Below are 13,482 nucleotides of genomic sequence, written 5' to 3' on the forward strand. Positions count from 1 at the left end.
ATTAGGGGAGGGGATTTTTTATTAATAAAAACACTTTTTTACTTTTTTTTTTACTGTAACTAGAAGCCCCCCTGGGGGACTTGTATATAGACAGCACTGATCTCTCATAGAGATCAATGCTGTGTATATACACAGCAAAGATCGATTAGATCGGTCATAGATTACTATGGCCTGCTGCAGGCCATAGCAATCTATTGCCGAGCCGGGATCAGCGTCATTCCGACGCTGAGGCCCGGCACGGGCAGAAGAACGGATCTCCCCCCCGCGATCGCATCGCGGGGGGGAGATCCGTCCCACTAGACACCAGGGACGTGCGGCGCAGTGCCTCTAAATGCAGCTGTCAGGTTTGACAGCTGCACTTAGAGGCTTAATTAGCCGGCGCGGCAACGGGACCCGCACCGGCTAATAGAGGCACTGCCCGGCTGCACGTGTCAGCCAGGATCAGCGCCGCTCTGAACACCCCGAGCGGCACCATGACGTATCAGATACGTCATGGGTCGCTAAGGGGTTAAAGACCCAGGACGTACAGTTACAGTAAGTCTGGTGAAAGACATTCATGACATAACTGTATGTCTAGGGGTTAAAGTGTAACTGTTTTTTTTTTTTTTTTAATGCAGAAATCAGTAGTATAAGCTATTTTAAGAAACTCTATAATAGGTTTTATTAGGCAAAAAAGCCTCTTACCTTACTCAAAAAGCAATTTCCCAGCCTCCCCCCCTGACTTCTTATCTCCTCATTATCAGACAAATCCATCTTCATTACAGAGAAGCGAGTGAAGATGGGTTCTGCTGTGTCCATTATATCCTATGGAGGGGCACGAGGGAGATGAGTGAGCAGGGAGAAGAGGCATGAAGGTCATCTGTTTGTAGACTGTCTAGGCACCTGAAATGCTGGATTCAGAGGTCAGAAAGGAACTTGCTGAGAGAAGATTGCAGGGTGTTGTGCTGTGCAGGACTTCTCCGTGCTCACTCACTCCTCTAAGCCCCTCCCCTTTCCATAAATCATATGACCCAGAAATCCTGCTTCTGAAGTCAGGGGGGAGCTAGGAAAACAGCTTTTTCAGTACAGAAGGAAACTCTTTTGCTAAATAAAACCTATTACAGAGTTTCTTAAAATCACTTGTACTATACTGATATTGTTTTCAGAAAAATTACATTGAAATGACAGTTACAGTTTAACTTTGTGTTTTTTTTTCCTACAAATGTTAAATGAGTACTGTCACTAAACATACCTTTTGACATATCATCAGACATGTCAAAATTTATAGAACACAATGGGTCTCACTGTGGAGACCCACTCTGATCAGAAGATATAGCTGGGGAGATTGCGACAGCCTGATCAACTCCCTGGACGTGCATCCTGTTTTATTGACTTCTATAAGTAGGACCTGCTGTGATCAATACATTTTGATGTCTGAAGACATGAAAAAAGTAAAAGCAGACTTGTCATCACATTTGCATGCTATGGGCTGCAGACACGGGTTAACAGATGATGGTGCCTTTGCAGAAATGCTAAGGTTTTTTTTTATTCAGAGCTTAAGTGTCAAGGAAGCAGGGTCAAGCTCCTAAAGAAACATTTGCCTTGTTGCACCATTATCTGTTAACCAATGTCCACAGATCAAAGAGTTACATTTGTACAATGTGGTGTAAATAACCAGTCCCCCATGAGCCTTTGCAACTCCATCTGCAGATCACCAATATAAATTATTATTATTTATTTATAAAGCACCCTTAATGCCAAAACGCCAATACTTTGCTATGATCAGTATGCCAAAGCATTTTTTATGTCAGTAATAAAATGACATTTGTGCTTCCATATTAGTATATGTTACTATATGCTTTTTCATTTGTTTAGGTTTTCATGTTTTCCCCAACATAGGGGTTTCTTATGGAATCTACATGATTACAAGCTTTTCTGTAAGTTAAACAGCTAAATTTTATAACTCTGTTGTTCTCTCTAGAGATATAGCCAAGTCATTTTACCCATATAAATTACACTTAGGCGTATATAAAATGAAAAAAACAAAAACGATTTGGGCATTGTTGACCACATTTTTCTGTATGTTAAAATTAAACATACTGACACAGAAACTGTGAAATGGATCGAAAAACGCAATGTGAACCAAGTCTTAGTGGGTCATTTCTTCTTTACATTGGAGCTTTACAGATGATAGTGGTAAGTTTCTGACACATTTCATAATTTGTAAAATATATTTGTCATTCATAGGATTTAATGACAAGTGTAATCAGCTCTATTGAAAAAAAAAAACTTGATAAAAAGGGAAGCATGCATTATTAAACTTAACTAGTCTTCATAAATTTCTAATATACAACAAACATTAGAAACCACAGTAAAGATATTGGTTCTTTTACCAATTATACAGCAGCTCACATTGTTTCCATACTTTATGTACACAGACTATTCCAAACATATACAAACTAACATGAAATATATTAAAAAATGTACAGCTTTCTGTAATCAGATTATAATCAGATGCATTTTGGAATAGAAGTGAATTCATCACCAATAACTACCATTTCATTAGCCAGTATAACATATCAGATCTGCTTACATGCTAAGGAGGGCAGGGTGCAACATGCGCAAAATTTTGGAACGAAATTCAATGGCAATAGTTTCTCTTAACAAAATAGTGTGTACTAGCCTAGATGATGGGACACGTCAAAATAAGAATATGTAACAGTGAGACAACCTTAAGGTCATTTTCACACAAAGATTTACAACAGCCATTGTTTTGAGTATCAAATAATGGCTGTTGTCTAACATACTTGGCCTAATGGTGCTTTAGGTTTTTAGATTTCCTACTGAATGTTTGCTATGCATTTTGGTAAGATCGACTTTGGAAAAATCGGCTATACTTTCAATCTAACAAACACATTTAAAATTTCATTCATTCTATACTGACCGACAATCAGAAATCCCTCATTACATGGTTGAGCACTCCTTAACCTGAATGGCACTATCCGAATAGCAGCAGTCATTTGCAAGGAAGTCTAAATGACTGTTCTGGATGAGTAGTGTGGCCAATTTGCTCACCACACCATACACCTAAACAGCCACATTTTAGGATTCAGCAATCCTGGTGTGCTTTTTCCTCCTCTCATTTATGCTGTGCACTGCGCGAGAACATTATTATTATTATTATAGTTTAAGAGATCTGACAATTCTGCACACCAAATATGCTTATTTTATTTGTAAAACGGGTGATTTCAGCTTTCATTGGGGGGGAGGGATTTTTTTTTTACACACACACACACACACACACACACACACTTTAAGTTCCCTTAGGTGACTAATATAAACAATCATCAGATTGCTTAGGGTACTATTACATGGAAGGATAATCGACCGAATCGACCCGATTATTGCTTTGTGTAATAAATACAACGATCAGCCGATGACATCGATCATCGGCTGATCGTTGATATAAGTTTGAACCCGGGGAGAAGACCGCAAGAGGAGCCCTACAGCCTGGACAGGTAATGTATAAAAGGTAAAGAGTGACTGTCGTATTTTTTTTTTTGCAGAAATCAATAGTCCAGGCGATTTTAAGAAACTTTGTAAATCGGGTTTATTAGCCAAATATGCCATTATCTGCATTTAAAAAGCCTTTTCCCAGGTCCCCCCCTCCTTTTTCCATTCACTGCAAAAAAATCAGGAAATTGTGACTTGTTGCATCAGACACAACCCAGTCTGGTCTATAGAGAGGGCAGGGGGGAGGAGGGAGTTAGCCAACAGCCGAAAGCAGATAACAGAGGATTACAGACATGGAGCTGGGTGACAGCTGTAATCAGAGCTCAGAGAGGTCAGTGCTGACTGTCAGAGGAGATAGAGGGTGAGGTATTTGTAGATTAACTCTTTGTTGTCCTGTTTTGATCTTTTATTTAGGTCTCTCCATAGGAGAACAATGAAGACAGGGGAGAGAGCTTCAAACTGCTTTTTCATGATAAAAATGCATTTTTCGGCTAATAAACCCAATTACAAAGTTTCTTAAAATCACCTGGACTATTGATCTCTGCAAAAAAAATTTCACGACAGTGACACTTTAAGCAAGGGCTGCAAGGACATCGGTAACAATGTCCCTGCAGCCCTTGTTAAATGATAATCAGGTCATGTAATAGGCCCAGTAAATGAGCGCCCGTTTACAGTTATTATCGGGCCTTCTTCAGCCCGTGTAATACTACCCTCACACTGGTCAATGCTATACCATTGGAGAGCATTGATCAGCAAGCCCTGAATGTAGAGTCTGTTTGAGACAGGCTATAGATGCAGATCGCCAATCCAACAGGACAGAGGTATTATTCCTTAATTAAAACATGTACATTAGCACTGAAGCTATAATAAATTTTTCTGGGCTTCCAGCTAGTGGGACATCCTGTATAAATGTCAAACGGAATATCATAAAAACAGAGCCCCAAAGCAAATATTAAGGTCAAACACCACAAACAGTTAAAAGAAAAATAGTAAAATATATTAAGAGCAATTTATACAAAAGTTCAAACTGTATACAGCCGAAATGTTTTCAGCAAGGGGAAGTGTACTCCTTCAAGGTAAGGCTGGGTTCATACTTTGTAAGCATAGTATGCTGTATGTCATATGTGTCAGTCACCTGTCAAAAAGGATGGCAACATATAGTGTTGCGTACTGGCATTAGCCCCTTTAGTTTAATGGTAAAAGAAATGTAATTGGCTAGGAAATAGGTATCCCTTTTTACTGATGTATACCGATAACATGTTGGGTTAAAACAGTATAAGCCCAGCCTTAAGCAGCAAATATGATCTTTCTGTCTCAGTAAATACATTGTGGAAGCACACCATTCTACTAAAGTAGTATACATGGTACAGTAAAACAATATCAGGTCCCAATAAAGGTGAAGTGTATTATAAAGAAACCTTTTTTGGTTACAACTCCCGGTTTGGCTTAAAGGTCACCGCTAATGTTGCTGGTGTACCAACTTGCACCTAAGTTTGACAATTACAAATGTACATGGATTGGAGAAGATTTGAAAGTACTGTTGTCAAAGCAAATCTATGATACCCAAACTGGCAATAATATCATCAGATCTGCTATCAGATTTAAACTTCTGGTAGGAAATGGAACACCAGCAACAGTGGAGGCACTCTGAACAACCATGCATACAAGAACTATACCAAACAGCAGGATGGAAGGAATAGTTACCACTAGGAGATGCTTACACATGCTGTTTTTGTGTGGTTTGACCACTTCATTCTTTGTGGGAACGGTGCATGGATTCCAGGGCATGCTCTGTTTGTTGTGTATATTGTTCCCTCATGCTGTAGTGACCATACCACTACCAGCAAACGTGAGCATGGTCTAACAGGAAATTTTAACTTGATGAACAGAAATTTTAGTCATAACATGTAATACATATTCTTAGTGACTGGTCAAAGTCTAGCTCAATCAGTTTACACATTAGACCCAAAAGAGCTTAACGGAGACCTCTTTTTGAGACCTATTTTTTCAGAAAACACAGGGAGGGGGTGGGTGAAAAAAATAGCATCTACTTACCTCCCCAATTCCTGCCCTGTCTTGAGATGGGACTTGGCATGTGACATGGCAGGCCAGCTCAGCCATTTAGCGACAGAGGCAGTACACGTTCCAAGCCCCCTCTCAAGACCATAAAGTGACAGCCTATGGCTCTATCCATGTTTTACAGGACTCCCTAAGGCTGTATCCAACCTCTGCAGCCACGGGAAGTCGAATGCCGAGCTTTCGGGTTTGAAGAACGTTGCCAAACTTAATCAGCTCAATCTCTCCGCTTATAAGCCATTTACACATAAAGATTATGTGCTATTTAGAGCCAAAGCCAGGAATGGATTTGAAAAGAGGAGAAAGCTTAGGCTTTCCTTTATGACCTGTTCTGCTTATAGTCTGTTTCTGGCTTTGGCTTCAAATCTTTGGCAGATAATCTGTCAAATAATCTTTCTGTGTAAATGGGCCCTAAGTAAATGCACTTTAAGAAGCTACAAAAGCTGAAATTGTAGTCCTTTAATGAGGATTTCAGGCTTGTTACTTTTATATCTGGCACTCCTATTCATAAAAGGATAAAGGGGCTTTTTAAAAACAATGCATTACCTACCTCTCTACAGGTTCACTGAATACTGCAGCAGTTTTCCTTAAAGGGGTTGTCCGGCGATAAAAAATTATTCACAGAATAACACACATTACAAAGTTATACAACTTTGTAATGTATGTTATGTCTGTGAATGGCCCCCTTCCCCGTGTCCCACCACCCCCACCCGTGTACCCGGAAGTGTGGTGCGCTATACATTACCTCTCACGTGCCGACCACGGTCTCCGATCGTCAGCAGTGACGTCTTCTTCGTGAGTCCGGCGGATCTTCCCGAGTGCCGGCCGCCCTCTGCAGCGTCATCCGAAGCTCAGCCGCGATTGGCTGAGCATAACTGTGCTCAGCCAATCGCGGCTGAGCAGCTGATGACGTGGCTGCGTCATCAGCCGCTCAGCCGCGATTGGCTGAGCACAGTTATGCTCAGCCAATCGCGGCTGAGCTTCGGATGACGCTGCAGAGGGTTGCCGGCACTCGGGAAGATCCGCCGGACTCACGAAGAAGACGTCACTGCTGACGATCGGAGACCGTGGACGACACGACATGCGGTGAGTATAATGCACCACACTTCCGGGTCTAGCGTGGGTGGGGGGAAACACGGGGAAGGGGGCCATTCACAGACATAACATACATTACAAAGTTGTATAACTTTGTAATGTGTGTTATTCTGTGAATAATTTTTTATCGCCGGACAACCCCTTTAAGCAAAATGCTGCACAGTTTATTTGCAATGACTGTGGCACCTAGTGAAGACTTATGTCTTCACTAGGTGCAATGGAGGGCTTGGCAACCTAATGATGCCCATAGTCTGCTCATGAGTCTTCCCATTTATGCAATGTACAGGGCACATGATTACTGTACAGGAAAGGTATCTCAGCAGTAACTGTGTAAAATATTGACAGACAGAACACCTGTACATTGTAAAGATTGTAGGGGCAATGTACAAAACAATGTTTACATGCAGCCGTGCTCAGTTCATTGGACAAGTGTTATAGATAAATATATATTATATACATAAAAAACCTGACAACCCCTCTATGAACAACACATTCCATAGTCAATATAACAAGTGATTGCACACAAAGAACAGACGAGAGAAATATTCTCACTTAAAATAGGGGAAAATTTAAACTTTCATTACTTTGAGATGAAACACAAAAAGTATATTATCATAAATGACATGCTTAGGCTTTGTTCACCTATTTGGCAGGTGAACTCAGGGACACAGATTGTTTTCTATTCAATCCTCTACTGACAGCACAGCCAATGTTACTTTTTTCTACGTCCATAACACCAAAGTCACATGCCAGTTAATACTATTTGGATTATTTTTAGGTTTGGCCTCTTGATAATCAAAAAAGGTTAAACATTTATAGAAGTGGATATAAATGGTGAATTGGTCTGATATTCTAAATCAATGAGGCTAATCTATTAATCTATTGTGCCAGTCAGTAGTATCGCACAATTAGTTATAGTAAGAAGCAAAACAGTGGTCATCCATCTCATTCTGAGTTTATGTTACTACAACATAAAGAAACACTTTGGGCAAACCTTTGTGGTAGTCCAGGAGCAGCACCCTGAGAGGACAGGGCATGGCACAGTAATGGTTTCTTTGTTGTGCCCAGGATGTTTCTAGGGGTTGTACAGATTTAGAAATATATGGATGCTGTCTTCCAAATGTTGTGTCCGGTGTAGCAGCTCAGGGTTGTAATGCCACACACAACTTATGGACAGGTTCTTTTTAGATTGTAAGTGCCAAGCTTTCTAATTTTGTACAAAACCTTTGGGGTGGTATAATGACATGATCTGCAACTTTCTAACATCTTTAGTTTGCTGAAAGTAAAAAAGTTGACTGTAAACATGAACCTGTCAAGTCTAACCAACCAAGTGTAAGGCATGTTACAGAATACCAATACACTTGCAGTAGCTGTCAGCTGAACATTCGTCAGTCAACTTTTTACTAATGTGTATAGAGACCTTAAAGCTACTCTGTACCCACAATCTGACCCCTCCCCCCCCCCCCAAACCACTCGTACCTTCGGATAGCTGCTTTTAATCCAAGATCTGTCCTGGGGTCCGATCGGCAGGTGATGCAGTTATTGTCCTAAAAACAACTTTTAAACTTGCAGGCCGTGCCAAACGGGAGTATCTGTTCCCTAACTTTGCACCACCTTTCCGTCCCTCCTCCCCACCCTCTTCATCATTAGAAATGCCACTAGAACATTTTCTAAGCTGACCAGTAAGGAGACAATCTGCCAGTGGCATTTCTAATGATTAAGAGGGTGGGGAGGAGGGATAGAGGGGTGGTGCAAAGTTAGGGCACAGATACTGCCGTTTGGCACGGGCTGCAAGTTTAAAAGTTGTTTTTTAGGACAATAACTGCATTACCTGCCGAATGGAGTCCATGACAGATCTTGGAATAAAAGCAGCTATTTGAAGGTACAAGTGGTTTGGGGGGGTCAGATTGTTGCTTTAAAAAGCTATGCACCGGTTGGAGATTTCTGTGACAGATTTTTAACGCTGGATGAAGATAAGAATGTTTCTATTCACTGACGGCAAGCAGTTCTAATACAAGGAAACACTAATTAGAATGTTGCAGAATCTCATTATAAAACAAAATGTAGACCAAAACTGCAGATGGCTGAATAAACTTCCATGTCTAATGCCAAATGGGACACAGTTTACATTTGCCTGAGACAATAAAATACTCCAAACACAACAGTCAGGAATGGGAATAAATAAAGTTGATATACTCATCAACTGAACAGACAATGTACAATGTAAACATTTCAGAGACAACTTCATTAACCGTTTCTTGTGATTTCAATACAAGGAACAATTACTCAAGTCAAGAACTGCATTCACACGTCTGTTTTGAGGACTGTATACATTAGCTTGGATCCTAATAAAGGAAGGCAAGGTATAAATATACACTTCTCAAAAAGACTGTTACAGAGCTGAATGGGGCCTTAAAGGACTATACAAGTAACTAATGCATAAAAATCTCATGGAAATATAGGAAACGGATAAAAACTACACAGCCAGTATGTTGTATTCAGTGCTTTTCTTCCTGCTGTTCCTGGGTTGATGCCTGAGAAAAGGTAGAAAGCCATGAGGACATTGCAGATTTTGCACTGATCAGAGCTCCCCCAACTGACTGACCTGCAGAAACATAAGGATTTTGGATCACTGTTCATTACAACTGAGTTTATTTGTAACGCTTAGTCTGGGGACAGACAACTACAAAAAAAAATTTCTTCCTACCTACTGCTTTACCAGTCTGAACCATGTTCCGGCTTGTAGTGGCAACGGCATTACCAATTTTCTTTCCTCTTTCACTGTTCTGGACCGAACTTTAAAAGAACACTTATGTTATTCTTTGTAAAGCCAGTAAATAGGTGATATGGATCTAATGCCCTAGTGAATGAAATACAGAAAGCAATACTTACTGTGAAAGTCTCAGCTTTACGTCTGATACACTGTAGTTGCCCTGGAATGGATGGCTGAAAGATAAAATGCTGCTGGTGAATAAAAACTGGGCGATAAAGGAAATCAAGGTCACACTGCCATCGGGTTTCTCCAGAGAGAATTAGGGCTATATGACACGGCCCGATATTGAGAAGGAAACGAGTGCCGACCTGTCAAGTCAGAAAGGAAAATCCCGGCACTCGCCAAATTCTGCAAAGTGATTTATTGGTGCATGTACAGACAGGCGGATAAAGGACGCGTCCTTTATCCGCCTGTCTGTACATGCACCAATAAATCACTTTGCAGAATTTGGCGAGTGCCGGGATTTTCCTTTTTGATGTCCGATTTCCTACCCTGGCACCACCTGAGATCGGAGTGCCGACCCCTTTCCAGTTTATACACGACCTGTCAAGTCAGTGCTCGCTTGCTTCTCGTTCCCTGCTTGCTGCCTGTGCTATTACACACACAGACAGCGAACAGAAGGAGCGGGGAACTGTGGGAGAGTTTGCCTGAAGGATCTAAGGATTTGCCCATTGACGAGAGCTTCAGTCTGCTGCCGCTGCTCCTATTGCCTAGGTCGTTAAAAGACAATGATCAGCCGACATTGTGCATGTCGGCGGATTGTTACCTTCTAACATGACCTATTACACCAAATGATTATCAGCCCGAACGGCCAGTAATCGACCAAGTACAGTCGATAATAATTTGGTGTAATAGGGCCCTTATACTGGTTTCACACATGGCAGTTTTTTTTTTTTTTTTTTTAAACTGCCGCTGCAGTTTTTGTGCTAAAACCAGAAGTGGATCCAACAGTCCTCTCTTTATATTTTCCATCACATTTGAATCCACATGAATCCACTGGCTTTGGCACAAAAAATGCAGTGGCAGATTTCCAAAGAACTGCTGTGTGTGAAACAAGCATAACTGTTGTTTGAATCACAGTTTTCATATATGATATGTATGTATGTATGTATGTACGTACTTTTCACCACCAACCTGAATGTCCTTAGCAAATGTCTGTAATACATTTTCTGGTTTGTAAAACACAATTAATTAGTTTTACTCTGTCTGATCCACTCCTGGTTTTGGTGAACAAAGCATTAGGCTGGTTTTACATGACTGTATTTTGGTCAGTATTTGGTGGCCAAATTCAGGAGTGAAACCTATACAGAGGAGAATCACAATGGAAAGATTCTCATGCTCTATTATGCACAGAAGTTAGGGAGTGTGAAGCTGTGTAGTGGACTCACAGATCTTTCATTTTACTGATGGAGAGCCGAAAGTGTTTAAATCTTTGTGCTACTTTAGGGCCCAATTACACAAAGCGATAATTTGCTGAATTAGGCCAATATGAGTGATTATTGCTCTGTGTAACAGAGACAACGATCAGCTGATGACAACAATTATTGGCTGATCATATATTTTAGTCCAGACGTAAAATCATTAGCCACCGACCTCGCATCGCTACGTGTAATAGCAATGCGCAGCCGATGGCTGATGACTGAATGGACTCTATCATTAAAGCTGAGCACCACTACCTAAATATGAAGTGAATACTTGAATGGACATCTACTATATAGCATGTTGTGTTGATATATGCAGGCTATGCTAGTGCTGACTCCCTCCTCAACTCCCAGTTGTCTGTTCCACCTCCACCTCACAATCATCAAGGTTCACTTTTTGGGGGAACTAAAAGGTCTATGCCATCGACCACCACTACCATTAAGACACAAAACCTCCACATTGGCCCCCCAGAAGACAGATTAAAGACAAGTGCTAGAGAGCAGTCTGCCCCTGTGAAAGCCCTTGAGCCACAGTTCCATATAGAGAAACGGGGAAGAAAATGTTAAAACTAAACTTTTATTTATGCATGTCAGTACCTATCTATCTTTTAATAACTGGTGTGTCTTCAATGTACACCAGTATTAGAGCTTGCAGCAGTGATTTTAAAAACAAGCGCTCTCCCCACCTGACATTTCACCACAGCGGTGGCTTTGTCAAAGGCAAAATTATGGCTAAAAACCCCCAAATAAAAGGTGACTCTAAAATTTCCCAAGCCTCTGTCTGAGACCTGTGGTTGAGTCAGGAGACGCCCTACAACCACATATGGGGTATTTCTGGAAACGCTGCAATAAAAGGAATAAGTAATGAGTTGCATTTCTCAGTTAGTAAAATTTTTCATTAAATTCCCCCTCCAACTTGCTTAAATTTCTGTGAAACACGTAAAGGGTTAAAAATGTCACTTTGAGGGGCAGTATTTGTACAAAGGTGGGATTTATGGGGGTAATTAACATGCAAGTTTGGCATTTTTTTCTTCCATAACAACAAAAGTTTACCATAAACATAAAGAGGGATATGTCACGAAAAAATATCAGAATCATCAGGATAGTTAAAATAAAGTGAGACAGGTTTGAAAGAGAGCCCTAGACATTAAACGGGATATTCAGTGCTACAAAAACATGGCCACTTTTCCCCCCTCTCTTGTCTCCAAGTTCAGGTGTGGTTTGCAATTAAAGGGGTTATCCAGTGCTACAAAAACATGGCCACTTTCTTTCAGAGACAACAAGACTCTTGTTTTCAGTTCAGGTGCGGTTTGCAATTAATCTCCATTCACTTCAATGAAACTGAGCAGCAAAACCCCGCCCAAGCTGGAGACAAGAGTGGGGCTGTCTCTGGAAGAAAGTGGCCATGTTTTTGTAGCGCTGGATAACCCCTTTAAGCTCCATTTACTTCAATGAAACTGAGTTTGAAACCCCACCCAATCTGGAGACAAGAGAGGGGGAAAAGTGGCCATGTTTTTGTAGCACTGGATAACCCTTTTAAGCTCCATTTACTTAAATGGAACTGAACAGCAAAACCCCGCCCAAGCTGGAGACAAGAGTGGGGCTGTCTCTGGAAGAAAGTGGCCATGTATTTGTAGCCCTGGATAACCCCTTTAAGGCCAAAACAGGGTGTAAAAGACAAGAGGTTAGTGAAGCTGTCCATTTTCCAGGCAAAAAAAACCCTTTTTTTTTGCTATCTGAAATGTTTTTTAGTCATTTTTTTCTTTTGACCATTTGTATTTTGGTTCTCATTTTATTTTCTACCTAACAAGAAGACTTAGGGGGAAATTTATCAAAGGGTGTAAAATTTAGACTGGTGCAAACTGCCCGCAGCAACCAGTTATAGTTCAGCTTCCAGCTCTGGTGAAAGGAAAGCTGAGCTGTGATTGGTTGCTGTGGGCAGTTTGCACCAGTCTAATTTTTACACCCTTTGATAAATCTCCCCCTTGGAGCTAGTTTTTTTTCAAGCTGTCTAAACTTACCTTGGATTCACCTCTGCAAGAGCAGGATGTTTATTGCTGTTCCATACTCTATAATTGTGTGTTATTTTCCACATTGCAATAAAAGCAGATCCATAGTCTGACAACATCTTTTCATTCTCTGCAAAGAAAAAAATAAAGCTTGAGCAATACAGCAGAAGATATATTAACAGTGGTTCCACCTGTCCTTTAACCCCTTCATGACCAAATGTTATTGACGCACATATGTCCAGGTCACATTTTTATTTTTACACCTACAGGGCTGTTTGGGGACTTTTTTGTGCCATGATATATATTGTTATTTACTAGTAAAATATTGGTGTATGTGGGTATCTTTGATCACACAGTAATTTTCATTTGTAAAATGGAAAAGGGGGTGATTTCAACATTTCTTGGGATGGGGCTTTGTAATATTTTGAAACATTTTTTAAAGATTTTTTTAACAACCTTCTCTTTTATAAGAATTTTTTTTTTTTTTATGAAGGCCATATTACACGGCGTGATAATCTTGGGGAAGTGAGTGCCGACCTGTCAGTGCAGCACTGGCTTCCCCCTCGTTCCCTGCTCGCTGCCCCTGCTATTACATGTACAGACAGCAAGTAGGGAG

The 13,482-nt window shown here is 40.7% G+C and overlaps 1 protein-coding gene across 1 annotated transcript in view; it reads right to left on the reverse strand.

The window, feature by feature from the left end:
- Nucleotides 1-8,828: 8,828 nt before the first annotated feature.
- AVL9 (AVL9 cell migration associated) overlaps nt 8,829-13,482 on the reverse strand; it is a 57,271-nt gene continuing 52,617 nt past the window's right edge. The window contains exons 13-16 of the mRNA XM_069960358.1: nt 12,879-12,996; nt 9,556-9,609; nt 9,371-9,459; nt 8,829-9,268 (exon numbers count right to left, since the gene is read on the reverse strand). Of these exons, the coding sequence (XP_069816459.1) occupies nt 9,162-9,268; nt 9,371-9,459; nt 9,556-9,609; nt 12,879-12,996 (368 nt within the window). The 3' untranslated portion in view covers nt 8,829-9,161. The remainder of the gene's footprint in view (nt 9,269-9,370; nt 9,460-9,555; nt 9,610-12,878; nt 12,997-13,482) is intronic.

Source organism: Dendropsophus ebraccatus, chromosome 2 (assembly GCF_027789765.1).
Source record: "Dendropsophus ebraccatus isolate aDenEbr1 chromosome 2, aDenEbr1.pat, whole genome shotgun sequence".
Taxonomy (NCBI): domain Eukaryota; kingdom Metazoa; phylum Chordata; class Amphibia; order Anura; family Hylidae; genus Dendropsophus; species Dendropsophus ebraccatus.